This window comes from Dermacentor variabilis, chromosome 7 (genome assembly GCF_050947875.1).
Source record: "Dermacentor variabilis isolate Ectoservices chromosome 7, ASM5094787v1, whole genome shotgun sequence".
Taxonomy (NCBI): Eukaryota; Metazoa; Arthropoda; class Arachnida; order Ixodida; family Ixodidae; genus Dermacentor; species Dermacentor variabilis.
The window spans coordinates 11,552,644-11,567,948 of record NC_134574.1 but is presented as its reverse complement, the minus strand read 5'-3'; the positions used below and the strand labels follow the sequence as shown (position 1 = coordinate 11,567,948).

Sequence of the window (15,305 nt, the reverse complement as noted above, 5' to 3'; positions counted from 1 at the left end):
TAAACTAAGAGGGCTCAACATGCGTTCTTGCAAAACTTACATAAGCTGGGCAGCAACCCGATAGTTTGTAAATATGTTAGAAGCAAGAAAATCACGAAAAACAATTCCTGATATTATTGACAGCATCAATTATACAACTATGGACAGTCGGCATGCTGGCTTGGGCGAGCGCTCCGTTTTGCATGGCAGGTATACGTTCAACGATAGTACAGTGGCTAGAATTCTAGCCACTGTAGTGATAGTCTCCTGTGTGTTTTCACGCTCGCGCAGTCTATTTAGCATGATGCGAGTCTTCTACGTGCTAAACGGTTCTGTGAGACGTACTGAAGTGGTTTAAGTCTGTATTGCCGGACTTTCTGCTGGCAATAGAGAGGTTGGCTTGTCCGGTATTCCGGTACAATGCAGGCGGACGGGGCGTTGGGGCGGAGGCGCAAACGTGAGCGGTCTGCATGGTGCAGCCACCTAGTGGCACAGTGATCAGACAGACAGAAACAGCTCAGAAACAGGCATTGTGTGTTAGAACGTGGATTTCTATATCTTCACAGCATGTGTTAATCTCAAGTAGTCTGTTTGCTTTTTGGCTTCCCTACCTCTTGATATGTTTAACTGATGTCTTTACACCTTGTCATGTTCATATGCTGCGGTATTTGCAATTACCTATACATATGTTGATAGTTTCAATAAAAATTTAGTTGAGAGCGCTCGTCTGGTCTGCTTCTAGTCTCAGGCCCAGGTCTACTCTGTTGTATTCTGCAGTTGTGTTTATATAACACAGATAGTGCTAGGCACGCGCGTTATCACGTCAGCTGATGCATGCACCTGTAAATATATGCTCATCACAGACTAATAAAGAGTTGTTCGAGGTACGGCCTAGGTGGTTCACTTCGCGGTTCTCCAGCGGCCGTAGCATAGTCGGGCAGGGTACGAATGCGGATACAACATGTGTCACTTTGCGCTACAATTGAAGATTATGTTACTGTACCAACTTGCCCTTTTGCATTTTGTCTTAGTCTCACGACTGTGACGCTGGGTATGCTGGAGGTTCGACAAAGTTTCGTTCCGTGAATTGTTACGGGAGGAAACATACGAGACGCAACAAATTCCGCCGTCGCAGTCAATTCCGCCGTCGCAGTCAGCACAGGATACCCAGCAGCTCGCTGCTGAATTCATACCGCCGCCGAACGTTAAGGCCTCGACTGCTTTGCCAGATCATGCATTTTCGCAAGCCCGTTACACTCTTGTAACACTCCAACACTGCTGTTTCAACTGAAGAAGTGGACAAGATAAGAGTATGCAGCTAAGGCAGCAAGGAAATCCCCATCCAGATTATTCCCCTGGAGCCTTCTGAGCCATTGGGTATGAAAATTTCCTGCATCCTGAAGAACAATGTTTTTTCACATGGTAGCTAGTTTTTTCCATTTTTCTCAACATGCTTTTTTTGGTAGTCAACAATGTTCCGGGAGGCATAGTTGCTTGCCTAATCATACAATTAGAATAATTTTTTCTTTATCTGATAGCTGGGCCCCCAGGGAGTGCAATAAGTCTATAATCCCACATTTCTGCACCTTGAAACATTGAAATTTTGAGGAAGGTAAAATATATATATTGCATGTCAAGTTACAACTTCGAACGTTTGTAACTTGATAGAACAGAGGTAGAAACATCAAACAATACTTATTGCACTCCTTGAGCATTCAGGAATATTTTTACATAACTTTTACATTTCTTACTGCAAAACATTTTCTACCAGTCATCCTGAAACATGGGAACAGAAAAAATTGTAGAAAATATTTTTCCTATTATATAGAGAAAAACTAGTTACATATTTGCACCAAGCATATTAAATTACACACTACCTACTAATTTCATACCTCTAGCAGCAATATTGCTACGGAACAGCCGCCACAGTGTGGCTGCACTGAGGAGAAAGAGGACGACGTGTGGGCCGGCTTGATATAGCGTCGCCATTTTGGCCTCCGTTAGCTTCGTTGTAAATAAATTCTAAATAGCATTCAGCTCCAGCTACACGTAACATTAATTTTGTGGAGGTGGACGTTCCCCGTACCCGTCATGGAGCTTCGCAGTGGCTGCAACGGCGACAATGCAACTTCGCCTCCTCCTGGTGGCACTTCATCTACGCAAGCGTCTCCGCCTGCAGCCCCGACCTACGTCGCCATTTCCCCACCTCGGGATCCTGGTGTTTTCAACGGAGTCGGCAGTCCTGATGTTGACGACTGGCTCCACTTATACGAACATGTCAGCACCAGTCACAGGTGGGATCCGATTGTTATGCTTGCCAACATTCTTTTCTACCTCGACGGAGTTCCACTGGTGTGGTTCCAGACTCACGAAGAGGAGATCTCGAGCTGGGATCTCTTCAAAGACAAGCTCCGCGACCTTTTTGGCAATCCGTTTGGTCGACAAGTCAATGCCAAGAAAGCCCTTGCCACACATGTACAGACGTCGACCGAGTCCTACGTGTCGTACGTTCTCGACGTCTTGGCCCTTTGTGCCAAGGCTGACCCGAACATGTCTGAGGACGATAAGGTTAACCACGTTCTCAAAGGCATTGCTGACGACGCCTTCAATTTACTGGTGTTTACAAACGTCACCAGCATCGATACCATCCTCAAGGAGTGCCGCCGTCTCGAGCATGCTAAAAGCCACCGGGTATCCCAGCACATCACGCGACTTCCCAACACAGCCGCTACGTCATCCTGTGACGACTTCTTCCCCCAGCCGTCGTGATGCGACAACTAGACCCGTATCATTCGTCGTGAGGTCGAAGCGGCACAACCGGCGGCCCCTTCATTCCCGTCACCTGATCATTCTCCGGTAACAATCTCCTTGATCCAGGCCGTCGTCCGTCAAGAGGTGTTCAATGTCGGCCTGCAATCCATTCGTTCCGCACGCTCAGAACCTCTTTCTCTACGCCCGTCCTGCTATGCCCGCTTTCTATGCTTGCTATGCTATGCTTTCTCTACGTCCTGCTATGCCCGCCCCATCATCTGACCCTGCGACATCTTTGACACGACCCCGCTACTCCCGCTCGCCTTCTCCCTTCCGCCGCCAATCTCACTCGCCCCCGTCACGCCGTGCTCCTTCTCCGACCTACTCGCCACACCCCCGACGGGAAAACTAGACACTGCAGCTTCTGGAGGTGAAGCTGCATTGACGACATTGGCATGAAATCCTCGCTTCACCTTACCCACGAATAAGAACCTTTTGGACGTTCTCGTCGACAATGTTCCTGTGTGCGCGTTGATTGACACCAGGGCGCATGTGTCAATTATGAGTGTTGCCCTTCGCCGTCGGCTCAAGAAAGTCCCGACGCCTGCCCCAAACCGTGTTGTACAAGTCTCCGACGGAGGGACTGTCGCTGTTGTTTGAATGTGTTCTGCCCGACTCACCATTGCTGAGAGACACGCAGTCGTTCTCTTCACCGTCATCGAGCATTGCCCTCACGAAATCGTTCTCGGTCTGGATTTTCTTGCCAATCATTCTGCCCTCATTGACTGTTCGGCCGGCTCACTTCGCCTTGACTTGCCTCTTCTTGCCAACCCTGTGGACCCACCTCCAAGCCATTTGAGCTGCATGGATTTCATTTGCCTACCGCCTCACTCTGTGACACACGTCAACTTGTTGTCCTCACCAGCTGTACCTGACGGCAATTACGTAGCCGCATTTATGCCGGCCGTTATGCTTACACATGGTGTTACCATGCCGCACACTGTGCCGAAAATTACTGGAAACCGTACCTGCCTTCCCCTTGTCAATTTCGCGCTAACCACGCAAGTTCTGCGTCAGGGGATCTCCTTGGCTATAATTAGCGCTTTGCAGGATGATGAGGTCGAGCCATTCACAGTGGAAGATCGTTACAGCTCAGCCCATACCGTGACGTCATCGCACGGTACTGACGTCGACATTGAGAAGATGGTTTTTTCTGACCTTACACCTGCTCAAGCTGAAGCTCTTTGCCTCGTTCTTGAAGGCTATTGCGACATTTTTGACTGACAATCGACCCTTAGGTCAAACGTCCGTTGTGACCCGTCGCATAAATACTGGTGATGCGAACCCTATTCACCGACGTCCATATCGTGTTTCTGGGTCTGAGCGAGCTGTTATCCAACAGGAAGTCAAAAAGTTGCTTGCAAAGGACATTATCGAGCCTTCCTGTAGTCCCTGCGCGTCTCCCATCGTACTTGTCAAAAAGAAGGATGGAACGTGGCGGTTTTGCGTAGATTATCGCCACCTGAACAAAATCACAAAAAGGACGTGTACACTTTGCCACGTATTGATGACGCTCTAGACTGCCTGTACGGTGCCACCTATTTTTCTTCTATCGCCTTACGGTCCGGCTACTGGCAGATATCCGTCGACGACATGGACCGAGAGTAGACTGCATTTGTTACCCCTGACTGCCTTTATCAGTTCAAGGTGATGCCTTTCGGCCTCTGTAACGCGCCCGCCACCTTCGAACGAATGATGCTCTGTTTCAGGGGTTCAAGTGGTCCACCTGTTCGTGCTATCTGGACGACGTCATCGTTTATTCGCCCACATTAGACACGCATCTAGACAGTCTTTCAGCTATTCTTGACGTGTTCCGCCGCGCCGGTCTCCAGTTGAACTCATCAAAATGTCACTTCGCTTGCCGCCAAATCGCCGTCCTTGGACACCTCGTGGACGCCAGAGGCGTGCGACCCGATCCGGACAAAATTCACGCCGTCACGAATTTTCCTGTTCCGAAGTCTACCAAGGACGTTCGTAGTTTTGTAGGGCTGTGCTCTTATTTCCAACGCTTTGTGAAGGATTTTGCGACAATCACACGTCCCCTTACCGACCTCTTGAAGAAAGACTCCCCTTTTTCTTGGGGTCCTGACCATTCCGCATCTTTTTCGCAGCTGACTACTCTCCTTACCACGCCTCCAATTTTGGCCCACTTTGACCCGTCTTCCTCAACAGAAGTTCAAGCTGATGCCAGTGGTCACTGCATAGGAGCAGTGTAAGCACAACGCCAGCGTGGACATGACCACGTTATAGCCTATGCCAGGCGACTTCGATCCCCCGCCGAGCACAATTATTCAATCACAGAGCGCGAGTGCCTCGCTCTTGTGTGGGCTGTTGCGAAGTTTCGTCCATACTTGTACAGACGCCCCTTCTGTGTCATCACTGATCACCACGCTCTCTGCTGGCTATCCTCGCTCAAGGACCCCACGGGACAACTCGCTCGCTGGGCGTTACGCCTGCAAGAATATACCTTCTCTGTGTTATATAAGACGGGACGCTTGCACCAGGATGCCGATTGTTTGTCCCGCTACCCCGTCGATGAGCCGGCTGATGCGGACGCCATCACTTGCGTTTTCTCTGTCCCAGTTGCTTCAAATCGGCAACGAGCAACGCCGCGATCCTTCCTTACGAGCCCTCACCAACTGTCTGGAGTCAACTCCTGGCAACGCCTCTCCAGATGTTTCTCCTTAAGGAGGGGGCATTGTACCGCTGCAATTTTGATACACACGGCCTTGACCTTCTGCTCGTCATTCCATCACACCTGCGTTCGAGTGTCCTCCACCAACTTCACGATGCTCCCTTGGGTGTCTCGCGCACATACGCCCGTGCGCGCCGTCGATTCTTTTGGCCGGGTCTCGCCCGGTCTGTGCGGCGCTACGTTGCCGCTTGTGAGCCCTGTCAGCGCCGGAAGAAGCCCTCCGCAGCTCTAACTGGATGTCTCCAGCCGATCGACATTCCACCCGAACCCTTTTTCCGTGTTGGTCTAGACCTTCTTGGACCGTTTCCTCTCTCGGGCTCCGGAAATAAATTGGTCGCTACTGATTATGCTACACGGTACGCAATCACCAGAGCCCTCCCGACAAGTTGCGCTACTGACGTTGCTTACTTTCTGCTCTATGACATTTTAGTGCATGGTGCTCCACGCCAATTACTCACTGACCGTGGCCGCAGCTTTCTCTCGGCAGTCGTCGAGGACATCCTCCGCTCCCGCTCGACAAAGCACAAGTTCAGCACGTCCTACCACCCACAGACCAACGGCCTCGCGGAGCGCCTCAACCGGACTATCACCGACATGCTTTCGAAGTACGCTGCGACCGACCACCACGACTGGGATCTTCACTTGCCATATGTGACGTTCGCATACAATTCATCGCGTCACGACGCCGCCGCCTATTCACCATTCTATTTCCTATATGGCCAAGAACCCGGTTGCCCTTGGACACTTTGCTGCCCTCGGCCACACGTTCAGCCACTGAATATGCCCGCAACGTGATCGCACACGCCGACAACGCGCGCCAGCTCGCCCGCAACCGTCTCGAGGCCTCACAGGAGCATCAGAGATGCCTCTATGATTGCCACCATCGCGACATGCACTTTTCTCCGGGTTCTCTGGTGCTTCTCTGGTCACCCATTCGACGTGTGGGCCTTTCCGAAAAGCTGCTGTCGCGCTACACTGGCCCTTACCGTGTGGTGCGACAAGTGACAGATGTCACGTATGAAATCATCCCCGCCAACCTCTCAGCGTCATCATCAGCTGCAAGTGACATCATTCACGTGGCGAGACTAAAACTATACCACACACCTTTCACCGCGGATGTGTAGATTAAGCACCAGGACGGTACTTCTACAGCCGGGGGTGATGCTACGGAACAGCCGCCACAGTGTGGCCGCACTGAAAGGAAAGAGGACGACGTGTGGGCCGGCTTGATGTAGCATCGCCATTTTAGCCTCCGTTAGCTTCCTCGTATATAGCATTCAGCTTCAGCTACACGTAACAATATCAACAATGGTATTGCTCGAGGCCCACGTCCCCCCTTAGCACAGTGTTTCCAGTCGCGCAAACACAGTGGTGCGTCGTCTCCATCTGGCAGCCTGGCAGAAGAACAAGCCTCAGATAAAAACAATGGCCTCCAAGGCCCTGTCCGTTTGCGCGTGAAGCCACATCAACATCATTTCGGCGCCGTGCCAGAGAGCGTTGTGGTGTCGTGCCAACAAGGACTCGCGTCATGCCAAAGCACGGATAAAAGAGACGCCAGGTGCTCAGCATGGAAAAAAAAATTGGACATAGTTCGTGCTATTGAACATTATACGAAGTCAGCGCTGGCACGTGACAGGGCTCTACTGTTGAGTACATTGTGTGGCATTTGGAATACGAAGAAGTTGCTCGGCAGCGCTGCTGCGACCGCGAAGAGATGTTGGCTATGAGGTTTGACTTTTCGCCGTTGTTGCCTCTGTTGCCGAAGTGTTGACTAGCAACACTGATGAGGATGACACTGAAAGCAACAGCACAGGCAATTCAGGCCCGACAGTGGTGGAAGCTGCACGTTACGTCAGCCTCACGAATGCAATCATCGCAATGAGAACAGCACCCCGCAATGAAAAAGGCACCCCGTGACTTCTGCAACGCTACCGCCAGCGTTCATGGAGAACATGCAACGCTAACGAGGAATCTGCCATGCGAGTTTGCCGAGAAGAGAGGGCTGGCAAAAAAGCTGGCTTGCAGCCTCAATAAGTTTAAGGCTGCTGTCATCGCTGCTAGGCCGCCGCGGCATCAAACGAAAATGACACTTTTGTTGCGCGAAGTGAATAAATACTGCATGTCTTTTTACTCTTTAATCGCAGTCTCTCCGAGTTCCATTTTTGACAGGTAAGTGGGCGATCTCATGCTACTTCGGTTAAGCAGTACTACTGTTTAGTGTGTACTTTTTCCGAGCTCCGGCCAACTACGGTTTAACGAGATTTCACTGTAATAAATGAATACACTTTTTCAGTTTGTATCTATGTTAAATATCAAATTATATTTTGCATATACATAGTTGCCAAGGTAATGAATGATTAGCTTCCATTGTTAGTTGAAACAATTAAAATGTGCGTGCTAAAGGGAATGTGCATAAGGAAAGCAATGCTAGAAACAGATTCCAAATTGAACAATTAGTCATTTTACAGCCCATTGAAGTTATATGTTCACAATGAATAATAAGAAAAAATATACATGAAAATAAAAAAATTGGGTGGCCAAAAATGAAAAATATGCTCTCAGCATTGCATTCCCAACACATTTAGCTTTGTACTGCAAAAAAGAAATAAGCAGTTCTAGCTGTCCCAGGTTCAAGGATACTGATGCAGCCAACATACAGAATTGACTAGTAAGCCCTGCAGTACTCTGCTTGCAGCACTTGTGGGGTTCCACTCTGTGTGCGGCTACGGCTGAAGGAGAGCTCTAGATCTAGCCCCACGAAGTAGCTTTGTGGTACTTCCCAACCGTAGCTCTGGAATCGCGGCTACGTCGGGTTCGAATGAATAAGGCACCCGGCAGAGTCAACTGTAATAACGTTTATTGCTACCAGCAATAAAGAACACATTACAGAGAGGATGCCTCTCTGTAATAAGTAATAATAGGCTGGCCTCGTTGCCCGGGATAGTCGGGCAAGCGAGGTCACTCACAGGTTGCAGCAGGTACTCCAGTCCGGCAGGTTAGGGGTTCGGCTTCAGAGGGGGGGGGTCTCCCCTAGTGGCACTGTTTTGTACCTTTTTAACTGGGTGAGGAGAATGTCCTCCTCGCCTATCAGCTACCTGCCTGTGAGCCGGGGAGCAAGGGTGCGCATGTCGCAAGAGCGAGGGAGAAGCGGGAGAGGGCATAGTGCGCCTCTCCCATGTCTGTGCCGCTCTCGACGATGACGCGGGGGAAGAAGGGTGCGTGTGCTTCCCACACACTCCAGGCTTTATGGATTTAGCTTTATGGCAAAAAAATTAGAGTTGTAACTGTCTTAGATATTGATATTGTTGCCACAAACAAGCAAAATGAGTGTAAAGTTTGTGTTGAGAAAAACGGACGACTCAATTTGTTCGAGAATATAATGAAATAATGAAACCGCAGATTGTGCACGAGTTGAGTATCTTTAATCGCAAAAAATGTCATTTAATACGATCTGCGAATTACCAGTACTCCACATTTCGCGCGCGGCGACATTATTCACGAGGAATGGGGAGTGGACGTTTGGATCACGCATGGTGAACTCCGTGCCAACGAGGCATCGCCGCAGATTGCGCACGAGATGAATATATTTCGAGAACAGTCACATTCACCTTTGCCCACTGCTGCACCGGAACTTGCGCTTTACACAAGGCAGCAGAGCACTTAGAGAATCTGAGCTTACGATAATGAAGCGAGTCGCCATCACATCCAAGCCAGCCGCAGCTGCATCAGCGTGAGCGAGAAAATTTTCGCTTAGTAGCTGGCATGACGCAAAGTTTTGCCGTTTTTCTCGAGTCTTCACTTTCTCCAAATCATCGGGCTGCAGTGGTTTTTGCTGGAATGCTGCATGAACACCGGCCACTGCCAGAACTGCTTTCATCTGCTAAGCCTATTCCGCAGTTACGGAGGGAGACTCCAGTAACGCTCAGCACGGGTAGCAAACTATTACTGGCATCTTCCAAAGCTACTATGCACTTTTGAAAGATTAAAACCCCTCGTTTCTTCTGCTCGCTGAATTTATGGCTTGTAGCAACCTGAATTTGACATTGTTTCATGCTGAGTTTCGCATGCTTGAGCAGACGACAGCGAAAATCTGCTAATGGCATGGTATGCTTACGGTCACGTGTCTCAGTCTACCAATGCAATTGTGCATTGAGACAACTTTTTCTCTGGCTTTTTCTTCATGGCCGTTCAGCGCACAAAGTAACAGTGGTGCAAAAACTAAACGAAAAGTGTGGCTCTTTCAAACAAGACCAAGATGGCTGCAATCGGAAACTTAGAACGGCAAGTGCGCGCCACGGAAAAAGGCCCTTTTTTGCATGTTTCTCAGCAAATACACAGATCGCCGATGTCATATAGAACGCCAAAATAAAACAACCAAAATATTTGTCCAAGATGCGCGAAAATTTCAGAGATGATGCATCAGACACTAGAATCCAAAAATAGCTTTTTCGGACTGTAAGACCCGTGTCCTCCCTTAAGGATCTAAAAAAACACCCTGCAGACATGCAATAATGGATGCATTGTGCAACACACATACCTCAAGGTATGCCATGTAGTCGAAGATCTCCTGTGCATACTGGGCACACATTTGGGGCTCCTCAAGGTCACCCGCATCTATGTCGGGCACACCAGGTGGCAGCAAAGAGGCTGAGAATGCCTGTCCCTCAGCGTCTGGCTTCTGCTCTGCATTGATGGCAGCCTTCTGCAGGCTCTGGGACAGGGCGGCCACATCCTCCGGCTTGCTGGCCGTGCTCTGTTGGGGACAGCACGTAGCCTTGAAAGGAATTGCTGGTCACTAGTGCGCTCGCAGTGTTCCAGTCAATGACTTTACAGTACGATGCATTAAGGCTCAACAGTGGAGATGACAGGACAGCTGAAACAGACTATGCAACTCAGCACACTGTTTCTGTTGCACTCATCCTATCTTCTGCTTTACATAATGAATGTAAATGCAACCCATAATGAATGCAAGCCCACTTCACAATACTTGTAGTGCGTGATAGGTCATTGTAGCCGTACTTGTCAAGGCGTTGACTAATTTTGATGGCTAGGCCAACGGAAAGGTACCATTTACTTAGGGAAGCATACTGTGCAAAACACGTAAGGGGACAAACATGGACTGATGCAAAGCTTACTCATTTTATTTCAGACAAGAGTCAACAATTTACCGTATTTATTCGAATCTAGGCCGATAGATTTTTTTCAAGTAATCATACTAAATTCTAGGGTGGGCTTAGATTAAGATTTTTGAAAAATTCACCAGCTTGTAATTGAAAATGATAAATATCGTGCACAGCTAGCACCATCTAGAAAAATCGATATCACAGCTGCTACTAGACGCGCCAGTAGCCATTCGAAGTACATGCCATTTAGACCTGCGTCGTATCGGTATCATGGCTAAGTATCTGCATGCATCGCGGCATTATCATAGTGGCACCAAACAGGCAATGCCACAAACGAAAAGTTGGGCTAGCCACACAGGCTTTGTCAAACGTTCAAGCCGGGTGGGACTTAAGCATCGATGAGAAAAACTCCCGTCATTGGAGAGGGCAACGGGAGACGCCATTTGCGTGTGCCGCGAGTAGATGACAGCAATAAGGAAGATGAGCACACAATAACAGAGGTAACAGATTGTGCCGCATTTCAACACATACAAGCCATGCTGCACTGTCTGCAGCATGCGTAGACCCGCGAACGCGAGCTTGCGTGTCTGCAAGCATACGAGGCCAGCAGCGATGATGTAGACAGCTCGGTATGTTCATATTAAATGCTCTTTTCGTTTTGAGAACGTTGTCCTCACTTTCTTGTTTGGCTTACATTCGAGGCAAGCACCGCTTTTTCTGCTTCGGACATTCTGGATCGGCTTAGAATCGGGGCCAGCCTAGATTACAGTAAATACGGTAAGATTCGGTAAATACGGTAAGGAGTAAATACGGTACCATACATACACAATGTGGCAGCACACATTCAGTGCAAAATATGGGCAATATGACTGCATCGAGAACCTTTCCTTGTTCAGTATGAGATGCCCTTGCATGGCTATGGAGAAATCAGCTGAACACACACAACTTTTAAGCTAAATGCCAACAGCAGGTGGGGCAAATGTCAGTGGTCTTCACATTCCAAGATAAGGCAGTGTCCATTTCTCCTTTTTAACTCTCCTCCTCCAATACACCTACATCAAGCCCCACTAACACTGCCAAAGGTTCCAAACCTCTGAAAACACATGCAAAAACAAGTAGCTTTTCATTTGTGCCATACTAGATTTACTATCAATTCTAATTCTGAGACTATTCCATGCAGTAAGTATTCATGCATATCTTCACATAAACCACGCTTTGTGAAAAGCTTGGAACTTTTTTGGGGGTGCTGCCAATCACGTATGGGTGTTTACGGGAATGTGCCCGCGTGGAGAGATGAAAGAATGGCACAACAGTCGAACCCAACTATATCAAAACCATTTACGTTGAATTCTTTAGATCGAACAATATCTAAATGCTATAGTTACAATGAGTATATATAAAGTTACGCTTACATAGAACAAAAATAGCAACTCCAATATATTGCTACGGAACAGTATTTGCGATCACGAAGAGGCAAGCAGTGTGAAGACGACGACGATTGGAGGCTAGCACGGGCTGTTGCCTCTTGGCCAAGCGCGGCGTATTTTCTTGTAAATATACAGCTTTTCATCTGCGTCTTCCTATGTAACAATATTGAACGTCAAGCAGCGGAAAAATGCCCAAAGAAGTAGGCTTTCCCTCATGGTGGCGGGGAAACCCAGCAGCGCGGCTCCGTCAAACCGCTCTCCCTACCGTGACCGCACTGCATTGAGCGAGCCGTCGACAATCCCATGCAAGAAATGATCCTGGCCTGCCTGCAGCACTTGCTCAGACAGCCAATCAGAGGCTTTTGTGCCCTCGCCGTGCAAGATGGCGCAAGTGGAAGTTGTCTCGCTGCTTTTCAGGTTGATTGTGTTTGCGCCTCACGGTCATTCTCCCGTAGTGTTGCCGTGATGAAGCGGCAGAATTCGCCTTTCGCCGTGAAGCTAAAAATAAAAAATTGGGTTGAATGTGGTGAGAAGTCAGATGCCCCGTAGCGTGAAAGATTCCAAGTGGCACACTCAGCACAATTTTGAAGAATAAGGGGGAGATTAGGGCTAAAACGGACAAACTTGCGACCCGGTGCCCGTGGCACATGACGCGTACACACGGCCGTGTACAAGTGGTTCATTCGAAATTGCTTCAGACATGCCACCTTCCGGGTGCCCCATGATGACTCAATTCTGATGAGTGTGACGAAGCCGTTGCTGATGGTGGCGAAGTTTGGAGCAAGCTGTCAGAATTTCTGGAAGCCATTGACGAATCAACGGTCGACGAGTTTGTGAGTGCAGATGGTGTCGCAACCAAGGGAGAGCCCGAAAACGAAGACTGCCGACATCGCACAGAGCACAAGTTAAAGTGGGCACAATGAGGAAAGCAACGACGGTCCACTACCTATGTCCTGGGAGGTACTCGCACTAGTCCGGTGCTTCTGTGCGAATGTGGAAGGCTGTGGCTTCAGCTGCTCCAACTCCTTAGACAAGGGGACAAGTGTGTTCGTCACGGGCAGCGAAATAGCCGAAGCAGAAGAAAATACAGGACTATTTCACGTGAAACTAAGCTAGTTTCATCACTGAAGTGATATTATAAATGGTATGTGCTTTAGCTGGCTATCTGTATTACAGCGCATGGTGTGTAGTGCCATTGGTAGCGTACTGCACACATTTAGAAAGCGTAGTGTGCATTCATGAGTACATGCTATGCGAGCAGGATGTATTAAAATGCATGTGGTATGTGCGCTTTTATTATACGTGGTGTAGAATAAAAAATTCGTGCCACGTACGTTGCGTATGATAAAATCAAAACACAAGTCACACCTCCAATGGTAAATCACATGCATTGTATAAATTGAACAAAATGAACTACGCCAAACGTAGAGATGAGTCGCTCGGGAGCATGCCAGATCTTTTGAGCCTCTTTCTAAAGAGTGAGTGAGCCGTGGTTCGGTAAAAGTGAGGTGCAGTTCTTTTGGAGAGAGGAAGCCAGTTCTGTCTTGTTCAGTAATGTTGAATTCCAATGGCGGAGTCGGAGTAAGTTTTTCTGCTCGTTTCGGAGCAAGTTTGTTCCAATGACGGAGTGTGAGTGGGAGTAAAGTGTTCCAATGAGAGAGTCTGAGTGGATTCAGAGTGGGAGTCATCCCGTGGAGCAGAAAAAGATGCTCCGCCAAAATCGGCGGAGTGGACCGGAACTCTGCATGACGTATTTCCTTTACCACGTTTGTCTGCTGGGAGGCGCCACCGGTCACGACTCGCGAGGAAGCAAAAGCTGCTGCACGCTTGGCAAGATATCCATTCCGCACTTTAATAAAACGACAGGTGAACGGCGCTGAAGAGACAAGTGACCGGTGCGGCCGTGGTGGGAGCAAACAGCGGAAGGAAGTGACAACACGCAAGGTATCCGGGTAACTCTGCGATACAAGTTTCGTTTCCACCTTGCTCCGGCGGCGCAGGTTGTGTTCCACTCGTGGATTTGGAGGCGTTGCTCTGCGCCAGAGTCGCATGCTCGCTTGCAGAGTCCGTCAGCTGCTCCGACTCCGCCATTGGAATTTAATGCAAGCCATGCCAAACCGTTCCGTCAGAGCCAGGTCTTCTGCCAAGTGAGATTTTCACACCATCTATTATCAGTGTGAGGAAGCCCTCCTGCCCTTACTCGCAGGAGTCGCAACCACACCCGCAAGACTCATTTGAGGGATCGCCAGACGTTTGCGCAGGAATGTGTAAGAGTGGGCACGAGAGAGAAAATCTGGGTGATTTTGCTCCTTGAATATGGGGCTCACGCGCTGGAATTTGGAACGCACTGTGGCGCCACCTGGCGGTGGTCAACGAAGTTGGCTGGGTAGTGTGGAAAATAAGTCGTCCGTTGAGTAACACGAGTCTCACTTGTTTTGTGCTTTGTTTTGAGTTTTGTGTGTATATCTCACTCGAAAAGTGTTGGACATGTCCACAGGGCGTGGTGCGCTACCGAATGCAGCACAGGTCATGGAGTGCACGTGCTTTCTTGTCCGACAAACCATGCTGAAAGCAGGTAGACCCGGCGAGTGGAGGTGGGTGGACCTGCTGTGCACTGTGCCCCAAGCATCACCACACCACTGTTATTGATGCATGGTGAATTGTCCTGAGGGTCGTGGGCCTAATGCGGAATTTTCAACATGCTGTGCGACAACTTTGTTGCAAGAGATGTCTCTCGCTGGGTAGCACAAGTCGCAGCTTCCCGCATTAGGTTACTCTGTCAGCGGGCTGTATGCAGCCGGTCTCTTGATTTGTGTGTGTGCTCAGAGTTCATTTCCTGTTTTATTCTGCTGTTCAGCTATTGGAAAAAGCACCTGCATTCAGTGTGAGTAGCCTGTGGATCAGCTTGTCAAGATTGCTTAGCCATGAAAAATCTTAATTTTAACTTAACCATGAAAAATGCAGTCATCTCTATAGGTGCATGCAGATGATTTCTTTTTATTAGAAAACTGGTCGCACACAGGAATTTATAGGACCTAAAGCACTTTCTCATGGTGAAGTGGCCCACCTAATTAAGCGAAGTTCATATAGAGCCGTTGAAACTGTTTCAGAATGCGTTGCTGAGAGAACAAGCAAAGGATAATAGATAGACTGACTTGGCACAGTCAGTTGCAGCAATAAGGAACTGTACATAAAAAGTGGTGCTTAAGGGGGGACATGGCGATGAGAGATATCACTTATTTTTAGACCAAATTCAATTAAAATACATAG

At 48.8% G+C, this 15,305-nt stretch overlaps 1 protein-coding gene across 1 annotated transcript in view; it reads right to left on the bottom strand.

Annotated features, from left to right (window-relative positions):
- Nucleotides 1–15,305, bottom strand: part of CycB (Cyclin B) — a 156,402-nt gene that overhangs the window by 118,646 nt on the left and 22,451 nt on the right. Inside the window, exon 3 of the mRNA XM_075698242.1 lies at nt 10,023–10,238. Coding sequence (XP_075554357.1) covers nt 10,023–10,238 — 216 coding nt within the window. The remainder of the gene's footprint in view (nt 1–10,022; nt 10,239–15,305) is intronic.